At 47.0% G+C, this 25,175-nt stretch overlaps 1 protein-coding gene across 4 annotated transcripts in view; it reads left to right on the forward strand.

Annotated features, from left to right (window-relative positions):
• The window catches only part of LOC140426748 (serine/threonine-protein phosphatase 2A 55 kDa regulatory subunit B beta isoform), an 892,336-nt gene that overhangs the window by 813,397 nt on the left and 53,764 nt on the right, over positions 1-25,175 (forward strand). For all 4 annotated transcript variants that reach the window (XM_072511886.1, XM_072511887.1, XM_072511888.1 and 1 more), the window contains 2 exons: positions 13,327-13,504; positions 16,627-16,791. In XM_072511886.1, the coding sequence (XP_072367987.1) occupies positions 13,327-13,504; positions 16,627-16,791 (343 nt within the window). The remainder of the gene's footprint in view (positions 1-13,326; positions 13,505-16,626; positions 16,792-25,175) is intronic.

Consider the following 25,175-nt stretch of genomic DNA (forward strand, 5'->3'; position numbering starts at 1 on the left):
CCTCTTTCACCTCCTGCACTCCCGGCTCGTCCACTACTCAAATATTGCCCCCAGCTTGGCTTGACCCGGACTTTCACCACCTGAGATATTGCTCCCGCCACTCCTCCAGAACCCCTCCAGTGCCGGGCATGACCAAAACATATGGACATGGTTCGCCGGACTCCCTGAGCACCTTCCACATCTGTCCTCTATCCCAAAGAACCTACTCTACCTCGCCCCCGTCAAGTGCGCTCGTGTGAACCACCTTAACTTGTATCAGGCTGAGCCTGGTACACGAGGAGGAGGAATTAACCTCACCTAGGGCATCAGCCCATAACCCCTCCTCAATCTCCTCCCCCAGCTCCTCCTCCCATTTACCCTTCAGCTCCTCTACCAGTGCTTCCCCCTCTTTCATCTCCTGGTATATTGCCGACACCTTACCCTCCCCGACCCATACACCCGAGATCACCCTGTCTTGAATTTCCTGTGCCGGGAGCAACGGGAACTCCCTCACCTGCCGCCTCACAAACGCCCTCACCTGCATGTATCTAAAAGCATTTCCCGGGGGTATCTCAAATTTCTCCTCTAGTGCCCCTAGGCTCGCAAACGTCCCATCAATGAACAGGTCCCCCATTCTTCTAATCCCCGCCCGATGCCAGCTCGAAACCCCCCGTCCATCCTCCCTGGGATAAACCGGTGGTTACCCCTGATTGGCGACCACACCGAAGCTCCCATTGCACCCCTGTGCCGCCTCCACTGGCCCCAGATCCTTAGCGTTGTCGCCACCACCGGGCTCGTAGTATACTTTGACGGCGAGAGCAGCAGCGGTGCCGTCACCAGCGCCCCCAGGCTTGTTCCTTTACAGGACGCCATCTCCACCCTCTTCCATGCCGCCCCCTCTCCCTCCATCTTGCGGAGCATCGCCACATTTGCTGCCCAGTAGTAGCTCCCTAGGTTCGGCGTACATATGTACATCTGTATGTACAAATCACAAATCGTAAACACCGGAGTGTTTCACACCGGCATCAATGGGCCTCTGGGCTGCACGGAGCTCCGGCGCTGATACGCAGCCCTGCACTGACAACGCGGGTCCGCGCATGGGTGCGGAGGTTGTTCCGAGTCCAGAGGAGTTGGTATTTGGCGTGTCGGAAGATCCGGGAGTCCAGGGGGTGAGAGAGGCCATTGTTTTGGCCTTTGCCTCCCTGATAGCCCAGAGGAAGACTTTGCTAGGGTGGCGGGACTCGGTGCCGCCAAAAGCAGGAGTGTGCGTGAGCATATAGCGGATAGCGTGGGAGGAGACATACTCGGTTGAGGGTGTGAAGGCAAAGTGGGCAGAAGAGCTGGGGCCGACCTTGGAAGAGGAGGTTTGAAGCGAGGCACTGAGGAGGGTGAACGGGACCTCGTCCTGTGCAAGGCAGAGTCTCATCCAGCTAAAGTTAGTGTTTCGAGCACACCTTACGAATGCTAGAATGAATCTTTTTTTCAATGGGGTGAAGGATAGATGCAATCAGTGTTCGAGGGGGCCGGGGCACAACGCTCACTGTTCTGGTTGTGCTCAAAGCTGGTGGCCTTGTCGACAATCCTGAGCATTGGGTTGGAGCCTTGCCCACTGTTGGCAAATTTTGGGGATTCGGATATGCCGTAGGTCCAGATTGGGGGGGGGGGGGGGTGTATATTATTCTCTTAAGTCTGAATAAAGATTGTAGACTTCCAGTTAACACAAATACTTTATTCAGTAGGTTCGTTCTGGTACCAGAGCTTAACTGGATGTAATACAGTCACGAGGTATGACCAGTGAAGCTAAGGTGAGCTGCCAATGCTGAGCTGCCTCTGTCTGCTGCTGCTGCTCCCTAGCCCTGTGCTTCTGAAAGAAACGGATCCTTCCTTGGGCTGGACCCTTTATACCCGTCTCTGATGCCCTCTAGTGATGCTGTGGCTGTTACATCTGTCTGCAGTCCCTGGTGTATGTGCCTGAGTCGTCGTTACAGCAGAAATCCTTCCACATGGGCCATCCTTTGCCCTGCAGAATTTTGCGGATTTCCACTTCCCAAACGGGACACTGTCCCGCTCCTCCGCTGCTGACTGGTGCGACAGCAAAATCTTCGGGGTTCATGAGGCACTGCATCGCTTGCATTGCCTGCATGGCTCTCTCTTATCTGCTCGTTACGTTCGAATTTGGAACAGGGGACTAAGGTGGTGTGGTAGATGCGGGTACAGCTTGTGCTAATTTCCGAAATACCAACTGCCGATAGTTTTGATGCAACAAAAAAATCTATCAGTTTTGCCTTATAACCCTGATAGTTACGCATGCATATACACACTTCCGAATTGTGAATTATTAACCAGAACCGCTTGAACACTTGTGGGGGTTTTTTTTTTTTGTTTCCGATTGGATTCTAATTCAAAATGTTGGGGTTCTCCCGGAGTGGTTTTCCACTTCTAAGTCGGGTCCCGTCAGGATGTCGCCAATTATGTTGCTCTTTTTAACCTTAGTCTATTTGCTCTGATTACGTCACCTTTGCTCATGAGTCGCCAGGTATCTTTATGATACCGCCACATGGTTCAAGTTCAGGTTATGATTAATAATACAGCACACCGCTTAGTAAGGATTGAAACAACGGTCATTTATTATATACAACAAGCAATATTAATACCCTAATACTACTTTCTATATAATAAACCTATCACTACTGGCCAATACTTAACTTAGGAAGAGCCCACCAGGTCAGGGAAACGAATGGCTTGTCCAATCAGATCTGGCCCACGGGATTCAAAAGGCTGCTACAGGTCGGTGGCTAGGTGTCTCTACCGGATAGCGATCGCTGGATTCAAACTTACTGTTGCCGGTTGCTATTCTTGCGAAGGTCTCGAGCAGGCGAAGAGGAGAGAGAGAGAGATCTGAACTTGGACCCCCACTTTTATAGGGCCCAGGGGCTTCCCGCCTCCTGGGGCGGCCCTTGACCCTGAGTCCCAAGTGATTGTATCTGTCCCCAATCTCTGAGGTCGATGTGTCCAATGGTGAGGCGATTCCTCGATCGGGGGGTGGTCGCTCACCTGTCTTTGTTTCGGCCACTGCAGGCGCCGACAGGTCTGGCCCGGTATTCAATTGCTAATATGTTGCAATTGTTCCCGGGGATAGCCGATTTAACTGTGGATGTCTGAATAGATGGGCTACAAACAGTCCTGAATGCAACTGTGAATACCTGGGTTGATGGGCTGTTGATAGCCCTGAGTATCGATCTGGGCTAACTTCCCAGAGCCGAATATGCAATACTGTCTGCAGCTGCCTGCTTGTGTCTTCTTAGCTGCTTTTCCCAGCAGTCTTTCGGGTTAGCCATTTTAAACTGGGTTTTGGCCAGATTAATCGGAACGCAGCCATTTTACGTGGCTACAGTCTTAACGGTGGTAGTAGGGATGATGGTTTGATGTCATCAAGAGTATTGTCTGGCGTTGTGTGGCGAGGAACGTCTTGTGGACATATGGACTCGGTCAAGTCCAGTGTGGGAAATACTGGCGTTGTTGGTCAAATCTCTAATAGATCCCGGCAGTTATGGCGAAAAAGTACTCCCACAGACGATTTGACAATGTAGGACCGCGGTGCCTCCTGCCTGATCACTGTGGCTGATTCGGACCATCCGCCTCCTGGGTCCCTGATTCTGATCGTGTCACCTATTGTCTGTGGCTTGAGTGGGATCGCATGTTGATCGTAGTATAGTTTTTGTTTGGAGCATAGTGCCCGCATGTCGTCGAGAACCGGTGCGTTACCGGGGTCTCGGAATTGCTTTGCCGGTAAGGTTGTCCGGATGTCTCTGCCGAAGAGTATTTGCGCTGGCGACAGTCCTAAGCTCAATGGGGTTGCTCGGTACGATAACAGAGCTAGGTTGATGTCGGAACGTGACTCGGCTGCTTTGCTGATGAGCCGTTTAATGACGTGGACACCTTTTCCCCCTGTTCCATTTGATTGCGGGTAGCGATTCTGTGTCGCACCATTGTCTGACCTCAAACTTTTCTTGTGTTTGTGGTAGTGATTCTGTATGTCATCGTTCGTGAAAGCTGTTTTGCTTGTTTGTTCTGGAGCAGATGTGAATTCGTGGGATTCTTTATCGTGCCATGGCATGTTTACAGTCTTGTCATTGTTTCACAGTGTGCTGTGGCATTGTCCTTCACGTGCAGAGTTGTACCATGTTGTCCAGATCATTGTTTCATTGTTGTCGTTCTTGTTGTCACGCTTATTGATTCTGTTTTCGTTGTTTTCGCTTTTATTCTTGCTCTTTCTCTTGTTGTGCTTGTTGTTTCTAGGGTGCTTCTTGTTGCTTTTGTCGTTCTAGTTGCGCTGCATGTTGCTTTTGTTGTTGCTGTTGTTGTTCTTGTTTCTGATGTGCTTCGTGCGGTTTTTGTTGTTCTTGTTGCGCTCAATGAGTGTGCCATGTGGATGATTTGAGTCATTGTCACAGTTATTGGTGTCCGTGTCCTTTTTGGTCTCTGCTACATTGAGCTTATCTTCTTGAGAATTGTGAGAATGATCTGATGTTGCATTGATGTTGGTGACATCAGTCATTTGTGGTTGAGTTGATTCCTCTTCTTTGCTTACTTGGTACTCCTCATCTAGAGTCATTTCTGGTTCACTTGAATCATCATTGATTTCTAGGTGCTCCTCTTTTGGAGTCATTCAGGGTCACTTGAATTATCATTGATTTATCATTGATTTCTAGGTGCTCTTCTTTTGGAGTCATTTCAGATTCATTTGAATCATCTGTGATCTCTTTGTGCTCCTTTTCTGGAGTCAAAATCTTCAAGATTTCTATTGGCATGGTCTCTCTGGACTCATGGGTGGCCGTCCTCTGATTATTGAGACCTTTTGTGCAGACGAGCTGAGATATGTCAGTCTCGCTGTGATCCTGCACATCCTGTATGGGAATTGTGATTTCTTCGTCACTTGTCTCACATACAGTGGGTAGACATTCAGTGTCTTCTTCTGGTGGCTCAAATAAGCTTGATAGATCTTCATGGTCTTGTACATGCATGGCGTTCGCTATGGAGTGTTTGCTTGCTTCCATTTTTGAATCTGTCACCTAGCTGTCTGTGGAGGCTTGCGTCACTCTCTTTGTGGAGGCTTGCGTCGCTCTCTTTGTGGAGGCTTGTGTCGCTCTCTTTGTGGAGTTCATCATCGCTCTCTCTGAGGAGTCCTCCATCGCTCTCTCTGTGGAGTTTGTCATCGCTCTCTCTGTGGAGTCTGTCATCGCTCTCTTTGTGGAGTCGTGCAGTGTTCTCACGGTAGAGTCGATCTATGCTCTCTCAACGGAGTCGTTCTGTGCTCTCCGTGTGGCGTCGTCTTCATCTTGGGTATTGCTGTCATCCAATGTATCGACGATCTGCCATGGCATCATGGTGTTGGATTCATCTACCATGAGAAGAATCGTATTGAACTGTTCAACTGTGTTGCTGATGTTGTGATCAGGTTCTCCGAATAACTCAGCCATGTCTGAGCAGTATTGTGTGTATTGTTCGATAGACAAATCATCGCTTTCTGTTTCGGAGTTGTGATCATTCTCTTCATGTTCAATGAACAAATCATCTTCCTGCGTGAAGGCTGGGACCCTTCGTGGTGCGTGGACTACTCTCTGTTTCTTGGCATCAGGCCACAGCATAATCCTGCACTCACGAGTCGGGATGTCATATATGCTGGGCTGAAGATTCCCCATTCTGAAGAACTCATCGTCGGGGTCTTCACGGTACAACACCTCTAGTTGCGGTTCGGATTTGGTACTGAGGTAGCCATCTCCCAAGATGAAATCTTCATCTGAGTCGTAGTCTACAAGGACCATATCATCTTCTAGGGCTGTGCTAACTGCTTGTTCCAGGGTGTTGTGAAAGTTATTTTTAACTGATGGTGTAAGTTCGAGCATTGTTCTGTCTTTTGAGGCAAGAAGATTGGGTGCTGCAGCTTTAAATGTATTTTTGTTCATTTTTGTGCATTTCCCTTTTAAGTGGGCATGGTCCTGGTCATCTGACGTCATGATGCTAGTGACGTTATGTGCCAGACTCGATTGCCCATGCACAATTCGAGTTTCCTTTACTGTGCGCTCTTGGCACAACTGCTCATGTGCGGCTCCTTCCTCAAGATGGCTGCCGCTCAGAACTTCCTTCAATCCTGTCTCTGCCTCGAGGTAAGTTTTGGTGCCGTTTTTTCTGATTTTCTTTTCTAGACACTGATTCTGTGTTTGTAAAGACTGACAGTATTGATTTTGTTTTTGTTCATAAGCAAGGCATTTTTGTATCGCGATTTCTAGAATTAGATGCTTATTTTGTAATAATTCTTCCCTCAAATTTTTATCAGATAGTCCAGAAATTAATTCATGCATTATCACAGTGTCTCTGAATTCAGCATACTCACAGCCTTGTGGTATTAACTTGAGATTTGTAATAAAATCAGAGATGGGCCCTCCGTTTCTCTGACAAGTTAAATCTTTCCAGCATCTCACCAGCCTGACTGTTACAGCATTTAGCAAATTTTTTGAGTATGATTTCTACTTTGGATTTGTCTTCATCTTCTAAGTAATTAAAGCAATTATAGATTTCTCTAGCTCCATGTACTCCTGTTAAGAGAAGTAGGGCTATTTTCTTTGCATCAGAGGCATGGCTTAAATCATTAGCTGTGATAAATATTTGGAACATCTGTTCAAACATTTTCCAGTTATAACTCAAATTACCGGTTGTTTCCAGCCGCCATGGAGTTCCAACAAGTTCCATTGAATCAGTTAGTCGTCGAGGATCCATTTGCTGCAAAGTCTTCCACAGTCGAATATCCGGTTTAAGTTTTTCTTCTCTTGCTGATGTCTAGCTAGCTTTCGGAAATCACTCCTGGTATCATATATTATTCTCTAAGTCTGAATAAAGATTGTAGACTTCCAGTTAACACAAATACTTTATTCAGTAGGTTTGTTCTGTTTCCAGAGCTTAACTAGATGTAATACAGTCAAGAGGTATGACCAGTGAAGCTAAGGTGAGCTGCCTATGCTGAGCTGTCTCTGTCTGCTGCTGCTGCTCCCTAGCCCTGTGCTTCTGAAAGAGGCGGATCCTACCTTGGGCTGGACCCTTTATACCCGTCTCTGATGCCCTCTAGTGATGCTGTGGCTGTTACATCTGTCTGCAGTGCTGGGTGTATGTGCAGATGTATGTCAGTTTGCTGACATCCTGGCCTTTGCCTCGCTTGTGGCAAGAAGACGGATCCTCTTGGGCGGGAAGTCGACTACACTGCCAAGTGCTTCGACAAGGCTGGGTAACTTAATGGAGGTTTTGCACCTCGAGGTTACCGTGAGAGGGCTGGTAGAAGGTTTTACCAATGATGGCGGCCGTTTACAATGTACTTTAAGGAGGTGGTCGCTGATAGCTGTTGGTGAGGGCGGGGGGGAGTTTACTGGTGAGGTTATGGTGTTGTAAGGGGCAGTGGGGGATGGGGGGTTCTTACTGTGTGGTTGTAACTTTTTGTTATTGTCTGCTCTGTATAAAAATTATAATGAAAACATTTACAAAAAAAAGCATGCTATATAACGGGCGCGATTAAATGGAAATGAAACAGAGTGCGTTTTGGGCACATTTAGTGGGGTATTTCCCAGTGCTTGCAGTGCCGAGAATGACTCCACTATTAAACAGGACTCTGCTTCATTGTTGGGCAGCAGTGAGGAGCGCACCACCGAGGCCGCACTTAGACTCATTTCCTACACTCGAGTTTGACCTTTGGACCCCCAATGTGGCCTCTGCCCCAACTTACCAATTAGGAGCCCTCATAAGGGCAGGGTACCCCTGGCTCGATCTGTGGCATGGGCAAGATGCTACCTGGGCACATTGTCAATGCCAGTCTGGCCGTGGAGTGCCCCTGCCAGCCTAGCGGTGCCACCTGGGCACCCTAGCACTGCTAAGTAAGTTGAGGCATTGGGGAGAGTCCGGAGGCCACGGTGGGGTCCACAGATTGAGCTCTTTAGTGCATGAAGTGAGTCTATGTGAGGTCTCGGTGGGTTGTTCCTCGCCGAGGCCCAACAATGAATGGGTACCATCCTGCCCACAGCCTGACTATGTGCCTCTCCCTCACGCCCCAGTCTCTCTCCCCCCCCCCCCCCCCCCACTTCTCCCGCCCGACCTTTAAAGGCGCATGACTAATTAGAAGCTGGTAATCTGCTAATAATTTAAAAGTTCTCTTGCCTTTTTTCATTTTTAATGGGACGAATGATGTTGGAAACACATGAACCTCTCTCGTTTCCCCCTCAGATTCTCACAAACTCGCATTTCTCTCACACACACACACTCACCCCCCCTTTTCTTTTCTGCCCAGCCAACAGTGAGATGGAATAAATCAAATAGACTAATCAGAGAAATGCCTCTCTGATCAAGTGCTCCAAGAGGCCTTGTTCTGATTGGGCTATTTCATTAATGTGATATCTTTGAAATTGGTCGGTTGTTCCTTTCGAACCAGCGTTTTCCGGTCACGGGGCGGCTGCCAGCTCCGCCGACCTCCTGGAGACCTTTCATGGACCCCAGTTCGGGAACATTTGTCATCTAGCCATTGAGATTTTTGTGAAGTGCACTGTTGCAGAGGAGGGAATCACAACAGCCAACTTGTACACAACATCCCACAAACCAGCAAATTAACCAACTGCAGGTCAATCAGTTACATGACATCACAAAATCTCAAAGCATTTCTCCCAACAAATTATTTTAGGACTTGCTATAATAGGCAAAACGCCCAACATCTGCAGCAGCATCGGTGAATATCTCTTCTGTGACCTTGGTTTAGGGAGGAATGCTGTCCAAGGCACCAGGGGTATCCCCTACCCCAGTTCAGGTTGTGCCATTGGATTGTTGACATCCATCAGAGCCAACAGATAAGTTAGCTCTGTGCTGTGGTTTAATATTTTGTCCAAAACAGCCCAATGTTAGGAAATCCCCCAAATAGTCAGCAAGTCAATCAGATCCCAAGATTTACCTCCTGTCAGCCAGGGTGGTGTTAAGAGTTGTGGGGATAAGGATAGATTTGAGACTAAGGTAGAAGATGAATTTTCAAAAAGACAATGAACAACTTCTCCTTGTGATATATAATGATAATAATCTTTACTGTCACAAGTAGGCTTGCATTGCAATGAAGTTACTGTGAAAAGTCCCCAGTCGCCACATTCCGGGGCCTGTTCGGGAACACAGAGGGAGAATTCAGAATGTCCAAATTACCTAACAGTACGTCTTTCGGGACTAGTGGGAGGAAACCGGAGCACCCGGAGGAAACCCACGCAGACACGGGGAGAACGTGCAGACTCCGCACAGACAGTGACCCAGCCGGGAATCGAACCTGGGACTCTGGCGCTGTGAAGCAACAGTGCTACCCACTGTGCTACCGTGCTGTCCTCTAATTGTGTGCCGGTAGAATCTCCCCAGATGTTGGAGTAGTGCAGTATAACTGGGTAATGCAAAAAAGCATAGGTTATTTGTTAAAGGTAATTCATCTTGCTCTGGAGTGTGCACTGCCTGACAGTCATGTTAAACAGATCAGTGCTTGATTCATTGTGCTAGGAGACCTTTGAAGTCGCATGACTAATTAGAGATGGGTCATTGGGTTTCATTCAATAATTTAGTAAAAGCTGTCTCAGTCTTGCCAGTAGATTTCAGCAAGCTTTTGGTGCCCTTCCCCTACAGAGGTGACAGCATGACTGACAGTCGGGTTTGCCTCCCCTCACAATAAACAGCTCAACCCGTGGCACTCGGCAATATCCAACCATGCCGAATGATGCATCATTGATTTTTGTCACGCCACATTAGCCGACGTGCCTCTCACAGCCGTAGCACAGATAGAGGGCCAGCAGGTTCCATGCTCTTCTGTCACTCCACGCTTGGCGTGCTAATGTCTACCCAGAAACTGTGGCTGGGATTTTCTGGCCTCCCCATGACAGGGCTTTCCCAAGGCGGATGTGGTGAGTCACGACCGTAGGTGGGATCGTCTGGTCACCCACCCGCCACCAGGGAACCCGCCGCCTGCGGTCGTCTTCAGCGGGACTGGAAGATCCCACGGCAGGAAGGGTTCGAAAATCCTGCCCTGTGCCTCAACACTCTCTGCGATAGGTATGTGTGCTTTCAAGCACTCAATCACACAGACACTCGTCCACCCTCACATTCTCAAGTGCACACGCACTCATACTAACTCCTGTATACACACACTCATATCAGCTCATGTATACACACACTCATATTAACTCATGTATATATGCACTCATACTAACCCATGTACACACACTCAAATTCACTCATTTATACACGCACTGATCCTCGCACGGAGATAATTGCATGCATGCACTCATACACAGACTCATGCACTCACACTCATACTCACTCTTGCAAACACAAAATGCCTCACAGGACTGGGGTAGAAGGTTATGTTCTAGATCACAGGAAGGTGGAACATGAATAGACTGCAAGCTCTTAAAAGGAAATTGCTTTCAGTTAAAGCTTTTCAAGATTTGGTATTGTTTTAAAGCAACTCTTAATCAATAATTATCACATGCTTTCTCCAGTTTTGTTTGGGATTGTTTAAAATAAAGTGAACACTGATCATTGAGAAATTTCACCATCATTCAGTGACTCTCTGCCATAAAGTCTCCCCCATTCCCTGCCCTTACCCCACCTTCTCTATCTTTCTCCCCTCCTCTCCTGAAAGTCCTGGCTGGCACTGGGCTCTACATCCACTCATGCCCCCTTCCTCCATGTTCACTGAGGTCCATGTGTGAGTCCAGAATGCAAGTGTTATCAGATTTAACAATACACAGATATTTCAGGTGAGCCCAAATCTGCCCTCAACCAAAAGCCATGCACTACTGAACTTTCAGCAAGGATCACTGACGAATGATCAGGAACAGGTAGCACGAGATGATCTTTAGTCTTTCCTCTGCTTCAGCCCAGAGACCAAATGTAATTCTCTTCCTCCCTCCCCACCAACCCCACCCTGTTCCCCTTACCCCACCACACATCAAATATGAATCACTGCGATTTCTCTCAATCTCGTAATGCGGCAGAGAATTTAATCAACAGAGCTGGGAGTGAGTCACTCAATGATGGTGACATTTCTCAATGAACAGTCGTCTTTGTAAATGTGATGTGGAATTTCTTAATTAAGGACAATGCCACTGATTTTGCATCCTCACAGCCTGGGCAGAAATCTATCAGAGCACCGAATTTATCCATTATCAAAGCTGCCTGATTACTGTCTGATTGAAGTCAGCGAGTTGCACTTCCGGCAAGTTCTATGATAGGCAAGCAATGCACTCTACCCAGGTGTCATTTACCTGCCCTTTTTTAGTTTCTGTCTGTCACTTTGCTTTGTTACAATAGAGCAGTGGTTATGCAACTGGATTAGTAACCCAGAGAACTGGACTAATCAACCAGAGACTGAGGGTTCAAATCCCAAGATGATAGTTTGAGAGTTTAAATTTAGTTTAAAAAATATAAAATTAAAACACTGCTGTCAGTAAAAGTGATCACGAAGCTGTTGAATTGTGGTAAAAGCCTAATAAGTTCTTGAATGTTCTTTAGGGAATCCTGCTGTTCTTACCCAGTCGGACCCAGATATGATTACTACCATATCAGTGTGTTACCCCTCACTTTTCTCTTAAGTGTCCTAGGAACCCAATCAAGGCAACTAAGTTGAGCAATAAATGCAGACCTTTTCAGTGACAGCCACATCCAGAGAAAGAATGATCTTATTTTGTTTAATGGTTGTAGAACATAGAACATACAGTGCAGAAAGAGGCCATTTGGCCCATCGAGTCTGCACCGACCCACATAAGTCCTCACTTCCACCCTATCCCCGTAACCCAATAACCCCTCCTATCCTTTTTGGTCACTAAGGGCAATTTATCATGGTCAATCCACCTAACCTGCACATCTTTGGACTGAGGGAGGAAACCGGAGCACCCGGAGAAAACCCACGCAGACACGGGGAGAATGTGCAGACTCCGCACAGACAGTGACACAGCGGGGAATCGAACCTGGGACCCTGGCGCTGTAAAGCCACAGTGCTAGCCATTTGTGCTCCTGTGCTCCCCGTTATGTTGGAATGTTGCAGTTTGTCCTTGCCACCTATTTCCGCAGCTGGTGGGATTGTTCCATTGTGGACTCCTCCAGCGTCCGTCCCGTCTGTCCCCCCCCTCCCCAGACCTCAAGAATCATAAACCAATGAGTCTCCCCCCAACACTACTTCCCAAAGGGTGCTAGTCAGTCAACATTCTGCAGCACCGTGACACTTTGTGCTGATCCTATACCTAAGGCATCTAACAGTGATTTTGGTTGCAAGGCTTGTAGAGACATTAGTATGTTCTTTCCGCTTTCATTTTTTCTTGCACAGAATTATAGAATTCCTACAGTGCAGACAGTGGCCATTCGGCCCATCGAATTCACACCAACCCTCTGAAAGGGCACCCTATCTAGGCCCATGCCCCCACCCTATCCCTGTAACTCTGTAACCCCACCTAATCTTTTGAACAGTGAGGGGCAATTTATCATGGCCAATCCATCTAACCTGTACATCTTTGGATCGTGGGTGGAAACTGGAGCACTCGGAGGAAACCCACGCAGACATGGGGAGAACGTACAAACTCCACACAGACAGTGACCCAAGGCTGGAATTGAACCCGGGTCCCTGGTGTTGTGAGAGAGCAGTGCTAACTACTCTGCCACCCTTCAATTTATTCCAGCTTCTGTATTTTGCCTCTTCTGTCGATGGTCGGATAGCCCTGCCCCCCATCTCTAGTATGTAAGAAGTGGACTGGTGACAATGTGCAAATTGTTATCCAGAAGGAGCAGTTGAGGGGAGTAGCATAGGTCCGGAGTAGCATAGGTCTTTGGAAATCTTTTTTCCAGAGAAGGGAAGGCAGGTGGATGCAGAATCATCAAATATTTTAAGGCAGAGGTAGATAGATTCTTGACTAACAAGGGAGTCAAAGGTTATCGGGCTAGGCGGAATGTGGAGTTGAGGTCACAATCACATCATGATCTTATTGAATGGAGGAGCAGTCTCGAAGGGCCTATGCCTGCCCTTGATCGTATGTTCATCTGTATGTGATTTGAAGCTAGACAACTTCATGAGAGGGAAAGGAGCAGATGTTATATTGATAGGGTTAAATGGAACAGCTTGGACTGGAACATGGACTAGTGTTTGTGCTGTACACTCTGTGAAAAGACTCTATGGAAATATCACCTCCCTCAGATGGGAGAGTGGTAGGAACACAATGCTGGTGTACAATATTGGTTGGCCTGATGTACTGTTAAACTCTGCACTTTGTTTCTCAGACTGATGTGTATTCTTGTCCCCAGGTGCCAGTGCTGAGGCCCATGGATCTGATGGTGGAGGCCAGTCCTCGAAGAGTGTTTGCCAATGCTCATACATATCACATCAACTCCATTTCAGTAAATAGCGACTATGAGACATACATGTCAGCTGATGACTTGAGAATAAACCTTTGGCACCTGGAGATTACCAACCGAAGCTTCAGTATCTTTCAACTGCAAATTATTTGGCATCAATAAGCAATCTTTTCACGTTACTGTGACTGAGATCAGTGGAAGAGAGGTGGATGGTCATGTCTAATAGAATCCTAACATATCTTGGGGGCAGAGAGAGAGCAAATAAGGGGTCTATTTTTGTTTAACCTATAGCATCAACAGAAATTCCAATTTCATTTCCCTTTTTCTTCCTTTCCTCCTGTGACCCGAATGGTGAGGATTGGCAAGGCCAATCCAACTGTGGAGAGTGTCAGAGAGAAAACTGATCAGCTCACAAACAAAGGGCAGAATTTAATGTCCTCCACGTTGGCAGGTTTTCTGGGCAGAGGGTGGTGGTATTTAATCAGGTGGGTGGGTGGGTACCATGCCCGTCACCTACTCGCCTCTGCCCTGTTTAAGTCCATTGGTGAAAGGCCCAAGGACGGCCTTCCCGACCCATCGGCAAATGAAGCCCTTATGTGGGTAACTAATTAAGGACCTCATCCCACTGCTGTTGGTATTACACCAGAGGTGGTCAGGGGATCGTCATGTGGGAGTGCAACAACCAAACTTGTGTGGGGTTGCTTACAGGCTTTCAGGTGGGCCTCTTGTTGAAAGAAACTCAGTGCCTGATCGAGGGATCGGTATTGGGAAGGGGGGGTTGTAGTGCAGCTGAGAGACACTTGCCTGACCTTGCAGCCGGTCACCCGCCCTTCCTCCCTGCGAGCCCCCTCCCCCGTGATCTCCCTTGCATTTGGAAGGGAAATGCCTTGTTCTATCAGTGAAAGTATCCCAGGGTTGATTAAACTTACTTTTCAACTTGCCTTCTCTCAGTACAGTGCAGGAAACCCATTTTGATGTGTCGCTCTTACTCTTCCCCCTTGTCAATCGAGTTGTGCTGGGAGACTTAATGGCCCACCCTGTCTAGATCCCGGTATTGTGTGAGATGTCACACGCTCAGTGACAACCCCTGATTGATGAAGGTAATTATTGATGCTGATTCTCTGGTAACAGGTCTTGTTCCATCTGACACCAGCCCTTTTGTGTCCAGTGCCAGTGAGAGGAGCAATTAAATCCTGATCAATAGTAAGTGGATTTACAGGGCCCTGTAGTACTCGAGCTGTGACCTGATCGAACCTGGGAATAGGTTTGCCCCAAGGCTCCGCTGGCACCTCTGCTATCTTGACTGCCTTTTTAATTTGCCTCTCTCGATGAGAATGAGAAAGCCTTCCAAGCAATGAAACTACGTACGTGGTTTTCATTTGCTCCTTTAACTCTAGCAGAAAGTTAATGCACCAGGGCTGCTATTTAAAATGGTTACAAGCAACAGTAATATTATTTTGTGATGTATTCTGTGACAAAGGGTGAATACAGAATTACAAAAATCATATTGTCACTTGGTAGTACAGAATGTGAGAATTGCAGAAAAAAAGAGATTTGCTGTTGAAGCCTCTCATCTTGCACTCATCAGGACAGACCCAAGAATGCCAAATTTCAAAGGGAACAACAGTTTATACTGCCTGAGAAAAAGGGTGCTGATTGGTTGGCAATTCAGCTCCGATGCATTGTAGCTGTTCTAAGAATTATACCAATAACCAAGTTAAGATTATCAATTGGGCTCGCAACATAACTCACTTACACTTTCTCGAAGTTACAAACATTTAAATATAGGGACTTGTCCTCTGTAGGCAAAAGGAATATGTCCAGACATTGCACATTTTTGGAACAAAAAGCACGGAGAACAATAGCTCTCTGGTACATTCGCCATGGTAACGTCTTGACCAATCTGCACTTCTTTACTCGTGCAATATAAATTGTTATTCCTTTTGAAATCTGACATTCTTTCAAAAATAAAATTATACTTTTTAAGAGACTTCAATGGTGAAAACTGTGTTTCCCGTTATCATTTAGACCACTTTGAAGTCTTAGCTTCAGTTGGTTTCCTTCATATTATTACTGTCAGTTTTAAGTGTGCATTGACCTCTTGACAGAGTGGGAGAAAAGTTAATCCTAATAAATAGATTCTGGTTCGCCACTTTATAGAATTTTCTGTATGCCAGTTTTAGATTTTAATGTCTCTCTGAACCACAGATAACTTTTAGAACCTAATGATAGTGACAGCAAATGTCTTTGATTCTGTAGTTAGATGGGGAAGGTGGGAGAAGCTGAAGTGGAGCATTAACATTAGCATGGACTGGTTAGGCCAAATGGCCTGTTTCTGTGCTGTATACTTGATGTGATTCTTTATGAAGGAGTTGCAGATTAGCAGAGGCACAAGTCTTCTGCCATTGATCATCTGATTAGGGTTGCAAGTCTGGCTGCACTTTTTGTGGAGGTATCATCACATGATCTCCTGCCTCCATTTAGCCCCACCATCCAGATTCCCACCCGACACATGGATCCTAGTCTTCCCACAGCTAATGAGAAAATGAGACTTTTCATTAAAAATTGGACGATTCTTGGATTGTCAGTTCGTCAGCCCATTTTCTGGTATAACTAGTAAACAAAAGTGTTCAAATTGTTTTCTTATTAAATATTTTTTTAAATAAATACCCCAATGTTTTTTCTCTTGGGGTTGTTTGAAGCAGTGTCCTGGAGATTAGTCTTATAAATCCTGGAGGGTTGACGATCCTATTCCTGACATCTAAGAGCAACATGTCTAGATTCAGAGTCCCTTCTTTTGGCGGCTTAGTGAGTCGACCTGTGCTGCAGCAGTGATCTGACACTCTGCAGTTGCCGTCAGTGCCCTGGGCATTAAAGTCTTACATATATTATGCTTCAATACAGTTGAACTAACTTCTACCCCTTTCGATTCCAGCCCCCTTAAGCGTCCATGACCCTTTTTAATTAATAACATCGAAAGAAAGAAGAAGAATTTATATCGCACTTTTCATTACTTCAACACATCCATTATAGTGTAGGGCAACGTGGCAGCCAATTTGCACACAGCAAAGTGATGGAAGATGATGGTCATTAACTCTGAATTTATTTCCCAGTCAATTTGCGGTTTGAGTATAGATAAGACACAGGAGATCTAGTATAATGTTATATATTTATATGTGGCAGTGTACGCAGTGGGGTCGTGGACATTGTATTCGAGACTGGTTGTTTCCTTAAATCGTTGTCTTTTAGATATTGTAGATATAAAGCCGGCCAACATGGAAGAGCTGACAGAGGTGATCACGGCAGCAGAATTCCATCCGCACCAGTGTAACATGTTTGTATACAGCAGCAGTAAAGGGACGATCCGGCTATGCGACATGCGGGCATCCGCGCTGTGTGACAAGCATTCCAAACGTAAGTGCCCACCTCAGTGTGCCATTGTGCCGCTTGCTAATGGTTTTGGTTACAGGCCCTGACCTCAACTACTATCTATCCTTAGTGGCCAATCTGAAAAATGGGTTCTGGAAGGTAGGTAGTCATCTGCCAGTCATGGGCAGCTACCAAATGGAAGCCAAACATTTCCACACAGAGTAAGTGCTAAGCTACTAGACCAAGGTTCCATTATACTGCAAGCAGAGTACTGATGATGCTGGAAATTGGGAAATACTGGAATCCATTATTAAGGAGGGAGAAGCAGAACATTTAGAAAATCATAATCCAAACAAGCAGAGTCAACACGATTTTGTGAAATCATGTTTGACAAATTTATTAGAACACTTTGAAGATGTAACAAGCAGGGTGGGTGGATAAAAGGGAACCAATAGATTGGATGTATTTGGGTTTTTAAAAGGCATTTGATAGGGTGCCACATAAAAGCTTACCAGACACTATAAAAGCTTCTGATGTTGGGGTGATATGTTAACATGGATAGAAGGCCGGCTAACAAGAAAACGTGTCAGGATAAATAGGTTATTTTCAGAATAACAAACTGTAATTCACGAAACGCCACAGGGATCAGAGCTGGGCCCTCGATGATTTATGACCTATGTTAATAGATTAGAGGAATAGATAGAGTGTATGGTAGCCAAATTTGCTGACGATACAAAGATAGGTAGGAAAGCAAGTTGTGACGAGGATACACAGAATCTGCAACAGTATAGATAGGTTGAAGTGGCAAAAAAGTTGGCAGGTGGAGTATAATGTGCAAAAATATCCACTTTGGCAGAAAGAATATTTAAATGGAGAGAGACTACAGAATGCTGCAGTACAGGGAGATCTGTGGGCCCTTGAACATGAATCGCAGAATCCTAGATTTTCGCTCCTGAGGCAGATGTCGAGAAACCTCAGCACTGGGCTGAATTTTATGTGCCCCCACTGGGTGTTTCTTCAGTGGGAGCCAGGAGACAGTTAAATAGGGTGGAGTATCATCTCTCAAAGAGTCGTCAGGCTGTGGAATTTCCTTCCCAGAGAGCAGTGGAGGCTCCGTCAGTGAATATATTGAAGCCTAAGTTGGCAGATGTTTAATCGACAAGGGAGTCGAGCATTATAGGGGACCAGGCAGGAGAGTAGAGTTGAGGCCACAATGAGATGAGCCAAGGTTTTATTGACTATCGGAGCAGGTTCAAGGGGCCGAAAGGCCTACTCCTCCTGTTCTCATGAAATGAAGACTCAAGGTTTTAAAGAGAGTGGAACAGCATGGATAGGAAGGTACAGAAAGCGGAGAGTAGGGGCAAAAATGTTTTTGGGACTAGAGGGATATGAACAGTCGTGTCTCCCAAGAGTCACAGTTAGCTATACAGATCAAATGTCCTAGATTCAACACTCAGCTTGCACTGATTTAACTTGCCCTGTCTAGGCAACAAACAGAGTGCTGCAAATGTCTCAATGACTCTGGGCTAGGGAGGGAAAAGATAACCATGTTTCACGTGTGTGGGTGCTGATGAGGTTCAGCTGTGAGTTTCTGCAGCCTCTTCCATTATGATCAAGCAAACTGACAACTGACTGCCTACCTCACATATGAAGTGTGGTTACTTGGGATTCAGCAGGTACCCATACTGCAGCATCAAACCAATGCCTTCAAACCAAACGGAAAGAACCTTAAGTGGATGAGCAGTTGAGCACTAGCACAAGCTGAGTGGCCCTAATGGTCTTTCACTCTCCGATGTAACGTTCTGTTATTCTACAATGTGTTGATGGTGCACAGTTCTCTATGTAAGAGTTACAACTAAGTACTCTGAAGGAATATTTTGTGAAGATCTTGTATGTCACAATTTCCAGGCAGATCCTCCCGATCAATAAAGATACACACAGCATCTCAGAAATCTACCCCACCCTGTCTAAACATTCCTCCTCCCACTTTATCCTCCACTTCGGTGAGATTTGTGGTATTTCCTCCATTATTCCTTTTCCAGCTTTGCTGCCTCTATTTCACCAGAAGTCTGCCAAAAGCACTGGTTCCTGATCTAATTATTTAACCTCCTTTCCTTCTCCGATCAGCAGATTTTTAAAAGTTTGGTATTGCCTGACCACCACTGCTTGAATTGCCCCCACCTCTTGAACCATGAAGGTATGCTGTGATCTAGACCTTGGCCCTTCACCTTGGTTGTTTCATGTAGTTTTTTTAACCAAAGTCCATTATATGTTCTGCCTTTTTAGCCTTGCATTGTGACAAATTTTCTGCAGTTTCCAAAGTACAATTAATAAAGCACTATAGAGTCAATTCCCAGCACACACTGTACTTTAAATATTCCACCTGTCTTCATTGTTCTGCCTCATTTTTAATCCCCTGCAGACTGCCCCTCCCCCTCCATCTCCACAGGATTATATTGCCACGGTCTATCTATCATTCACTGTCCATCAGTGCTTTCCATGTGAATGTTTCATCATAATATGATTGCGATATTTGTTAAGGATCTGATAAACAATGTACATCATTCAAACCTGTCAGATGAAGGGTGTTATTAAGAGATTGGATCAGAGCACTGGTGTTTCATCACTCCCATCCAGCAGAGATATAAGTGTATGAAAAATACACTGTTTCATAACAATAAAGTGTTACAGGGATAAAGTGTGGCACTTAAAGGCTTTATGTGCCTTATGCAAGGTTTGGAATATACTATATAGCCGGATATTTGAAATATGCCATGGTGAAGCGTTTTTCCTGGTTTACAAAAAGCTATTTAAAAAAAATGAATTTTGGGTAATTGGCAAAAGAACTAGAGTGTGTTACGATGGCCTGGAATGCAATGCCTGTAAGGGCAGTGGAAGGAGATTCAGCAATCATTTTCAAAAGGTAATTAAATAGATAATTGAAAGGGAAAAGTTTTGAGGGTTTGGGGGAAATAGCAGGGGAGTGAGACAAATTGGACAGCTCTTTCAAAGATTTGGTACTGACACAATGAGCCCAATTGCCTCCTCCTGTGCTGTGCCACGCTATGGTTCTATTATAACAAAACTGCGAGAGAATAAAAGTCAAATAAATCAAATCATCCAGGAAGGAGATCCAGTTTAGAACCTCAACTCAGAAGAAAACTGAAATAGCTAAATAGATCGAAGTAATGAAGTAAAAAGGGTATCAAAACAGAAAATGCTGAAAAACTCAACAGGTCAGGCTTCATCTGTGTGTGCGAGAGAGAAAGAAAGAAAAACAGAGTTAAGGTTTTCAGGTCAATGACCTGTGTAAAAAAAACAAAAAGAAATTCATGTATAACTGAGTTAGGACACTCAGTGTTAAACTGGTCCCTGCATAATTGAAGGGAAAGAAATAAAGCTCTTCAGTGGCAGTGTAAGATTTATCACACTTCAACATAAGCAAAATGCAAGGTGCAAATAAATTGTGTGGCATAAGTCATTAAGAAAGTCAACAATAATAACCACATGATGAGAAACTGAGCATTGGAAAATTAAAGAAGTTCAGGGATGAGATTAGATGGAAATCACAGAATAATACAATGCAGATGAGGCCCTTCGGCCCATCGAGCCTGCGCCGAAGCATGAAAAACACCTGGCCTGCTTCCCTAATCCCATTTGCCAGCACTTAGCCCATAGCCTTGAATGTTATGATGTGCCAAGTACTCATCCAGATATTTTTTAAAGGATATGAGGCAACCCGCGTTTACCACCCACCCAGGCAGTGCATTCCAGACCATTACCACCCTCTGGGTAAAAAGGTTTTGCCTGAAATCCCCATAAACCTCCTGCCCCTCACCTTGAACTTGTGTCCCCTCATGACTGACCCTTCAACTAAAGGGAACAGCTGCTCCCAGTCCATGCCCCTCATAATCTTGTACATCCCAATCAGGTCACCCCTCAGTATTCTCTGCTTCAGCGACAACAACCCGAGCCTATCCAACCTCTCTTCATAACTTAAATGTTCCATCCCAGGCAACATCCTGGTGATTCGCTTCTGCACCCCCTCCAGTGCCCCCTCCAGTGCAATCAAGTCCTTCCTATAATGTCACAATCAGAATTGCACACGGTTCTCCAGCTGTGGCCTCACCAAATTTCTATCCAAGTCCAACATGACCTCCCTGCTTTTGTAATCTTTGCCTCAATTGATAAAGGCAAGTGTCCCATGTGCCTTTTTCACCACCCTATTAACTTGCCATTCTACCTTCAGAGATCTATGGACAAACACGCCACGGTCCCTTTGTTCCTCGGAACTCACCAGTGTCAGGCGATTCATTGAATACTTCCTTGTCAAATTACCCCTTCCAAAGTGTATCCCTTCCTAACGTGTCCGCCCAGAGGCCCTCCTCTATCTCTTCCCCCAGCTCCTCCTCCCACTTTCGCTTCAGCTCCTCGGTTTGTATGAGGTCACATTTTTCAGGGTTAATTCCCATCTGCCACTTTCTGCCCATTTGACAATCCCGTCTACATCTTCCTGTAACCCAAGACACTCAACCTCACTGTTAACCACCTGGCTAATCTTTGTGTCATCCACAAACTTACTGATCCTACCCCCCACAGTCATCCATGTTGTTTATATAAATGACGAATAATTGGGAACCCAGATCTCTGTGGTATGCCACTGGACGCTGTCTTCCAGTCACCAAAGCAGCGATCAGTCATCACCCTCTGTCTCCTACAGACAAGCCAATTTTGAGTCCACCTTATCAAGTTACCCTATATCCCATGTGCATTTGCCTTCTTTAAAAGTCTCCCATTTGGACCTTGTCAAAGGCTTTATTAACATATAAATTACATCAACTGCATTACCTTCATCTACATACCTGATCACAAACTCAAAAACTTCAAACAAATTTGTTAGGCATTACCTCCCTCTGAAAAAGCCATGCTGACTATTCTTATTTTTTTTAATAAACATTTTATTGAGGTATTTCTTTGGCATTTCATCAGCAACAAAATCAACAATATACATAACAAGAAAAATATAAACATAGTGCAAATTCCACCTCCCTCTCCCGCAGGTCTTGCCATTACTTACCCCCCTAACCTACACTAACCTAACCCCCCCCCCCCTTTCTGCTGACGATTAGTTCTCTGCGAGGAAGTCGACGAATGGTTGCCATTTCCGGAAGAACCCCAGCAGAGACCCTATGATGGGGAACTTAATTTTCTCTAGGCAGAGGAAGCCTGCCATGTCTGAAAGCCAGGTCTCCGATTTCGGGGGCTTTGAGTCCCTCCAAGCCAGCAACATACGTCTCCGGGCTACCAGGGAAGCAAAGGCCAGAACATCTCTCTCCTCCTGGATTCCCGGGTCCTGCGATACCCCAAAAATCACCACCTCCGGACTCATTGCCACTCTCATATTCAATACTGTGGACATGGCGTCAGCAAACCCCAGCCAAAATCCCCTCAGTTTTGGACATGCCCACAACATGATTCGCTGGCCCCCCCGCGCACTTCGCACACCTGTCCTCCACCCCAAAGAATCTGCTCATCCGGGCCACTGTCATGCGAGCCTGGTGAACAATCTTAAATTGGATCAGGCTGAGCCTGGCACACATTGCGGTCGCGTTGACCCTTCCTAACGCGTCCGCCCACAGGCCCTCCTCTATCTTTCCCCCTAGCTCCTCCCACTTTCGCTTCAGCTCCTCGGTTTACGTCTCCTCCGAACCCATAAGCTCTCTATATATGTCTGAGACGCTCCCCTCTCTTATCCATCCTCTAGAAACCACCCTATCCTGAATCCCTCTTAGTGGCAGGAGTGGGAAGGTTGGTACCTGCTTCCGCAAAAAGTCCCGTACCTGTAAATATCGGAATTCATTTCCCCAGCCAATGCAAACTTCTCATCCAGCGCCCTCATACTCGGGAAGCTTCCTTACAAGAACATGTCCCCCATCCTCTCAATCCCTGCTCTCCGCCAAATTCGGAACCCCCATCCATCCTTGGGGCAAACTGATGGTTATTGCAGATTGGGGACCACACCGATGCCCCCTCTGCTCCCACATGTCTCCTCCACTGCCCCCAGACTCTCAGGGCTGCCACCACCACTGGACTGATAGAGTACCAGCGGGAAAGGCAGGGGCGCCGTCACCAATGCCCCCAAACCTGTGCCCTTACAAGAAGCCGCCTCCATGCGCACCCACGCCGGTTCACCCTCCACCAGCCACCTCCTAACCATGGCTATATTAGCCTCCCAGTAGTAATTGCTGAAATTCGGCAGCGCCAGCCCTCCATTCCCCTCGACTCCGCTCGAACATTGCCCTCTTCGCCCGCGGGGGGTTGCCCCCCCCCCACACAAAGCCCATGATGATCTTATTGATCCGCTTAAAAAAGGACCGCGGGATGAAGATGAGGAGGCACCGAAAATGAATAGGAACCTCGGGAGGACCGTCATTTTTACCGACTGCATTCTGCCCGCCAGAGACAACGGGAGCGGGTCCCATCTCCAGAAATCCTCCATCTGGTCCACCAGACGGGCGAAGTTCAATTTATGTAGCCTGTCCCAATCAATCGCCACCTGGATACCTAAATACCCAAGCACCTAAAACTGTCCCCTACCACTCTAAACGGCAGTTCCCCCAGTCGCCTCTCCTGACCTCTCGCCTGAACCACAAACAACTCGCTCTTCCCCATATTAAGCATGTACCCCCGAAAAATTCCCCTAATTTCCCCCATGTCCTTCATTGGGTCTGAGACATACAACAGCAAGTCATCCGCATGCAACGAGACTCTGTGCTCCATCTCTCTCTCTCTCTCTCTCTCTCTCTCTCTCTCTCTCTCTCTCTCTCTCTCTCTCTCTCTCTCTCTCTCTCTCTCTCTCTCTCTCCCCCCCCCCCCCCCCCCCCCCCCCAGACCAACCGCTTCCAACCCTTTGAGGCTCTCAGCGCAATTGCCAGCGGCTCTATCGCAAACAGCAGTGGGGAGAGGGGACATCCCTGTCTTGTCCCCCGGTGTAGCCTGAAATAGTCCAAAGTCGTCCTGTTTGTCCGTACACTAGCCACCGGAGCCCGGTACAGTAACCTAACCCAGTCAACAAAGCCCCTTCCGAACCGCTCCAGTACCTCCCATAAGTAATCCCACTCGACCCGGTCGAAGGCTTTTTCCGTGTCCATCGCAGCCACCACTTCAACTTCCCTACCTTCCGGGGGCATCATGACCACGTTTAGCAGCCTTCTTACATTGGCCCCCAGCTGCCTGCCCTTAACGAACCCTGTCTGGTCCTCCCATATAACATCCGGTACACAGTCCTCAATCCTAGAGGCCAGAATTTTGGCCAGAAATTTGGCATCCACGTTCAGCAAGGATATCAGCCTATAAGAACCACACAGCTCCGGGTCCTTGTCCCTTTTCAGAATGAGCGAGATCATGGCCTGTGACATCGTCTGGAGTAGAACCCCTTGTTAAAGACCTTCAACAGCACCGGCCCCAATATTCCGGAGAACCTTTTATAGAACTCGACTGGGTACCCGTCTGGTCCCGGGGTCTTACCCGACTGCATGGCCTTCAAACCCTCCACTCTCTCCTCCAGCCCAATCAGGGCCCCCAGCCCTCCTACCAGCTCCCCATTCACCTTCGGGAAAGTCAGCCCATCCAAAAAGTGCCTCATCCCCTCTGGCCCCGCAGGGGGTTCCGACCTGTACAACCTACTATAAAAGTCCCGAAAGGTCTTGCTCACCCCCGCCGAGTCCCCAACTAAGTTCCCATCCCCATCAACAACTTTCCCTATTTCCCTAGCAGCCTCCCTCTTTCTGAGCTGCTGTGCAAGAATCCTGCTGGCCTTCTCCCCGTGCTCATAGATCGCCCCCTCGCCTTTCTGAGCTGTGCCACAGCCCTCCCTGTGGTTAATAAACCAAATTCCGCCTGCAGCCTCCGGCATTCCCTTAAAAGCCCTGCCTCTGGAGCCTCCGCATACCTCCTACCCACTCGCAGAATCTCTTTTACCAGTCGGTCCGTTTCTGCCCTAACCGTCCTGTCCCTGTGAGCCCGGATCGAGATCAGCTCTCCTCTCACCACTGCCTTCAGCGCTTCCCAGACCACCGCTGCTGAGACCTCCCCAGTATCGTTTACCTGCAGGTAGTTCAGCATGCATTTCCTCAACCTCTCGCACACCACTTCGTCCGCCAACAGCCCCACATCCAACTTCCATTGCAGGCGCTGCTTGCTATCCATACTGACCTGCAGGTCCACCCAGTGCGGAGCATGGTCCGAGATCGTAATCGCCGAATACCCCGTGTCCACCACCCCTGCCAACAGGGCCCTGCCCACAACAAATGAATCTATCTGGGAATACACCTTGTGTACGTGGGAGAAAAATGAAAATTCCTTGGCCCTCGGCTGTCTAAATCTCCACGGAATCACCCCCCACCCCATCGGATCCATGAACCCTTTCA

The sequence above is a fragment of the Scyliorhinus torazame genome, chromosome 7 (assembly GCF_047496885.1).
Source record: "Scyliorhinus torazame isolate Kashiwa2021f chromosome 7, sScyTor2.1, whole genome shotgun sequence".
NCBI classification, from domain to species: Eukaryota; Metazoa; Chordata; class Chondrichthyes; order Carcharhiniformes; family Scyliorhinidae; genus Scyliorhinus; species Scyliorhinus torazame.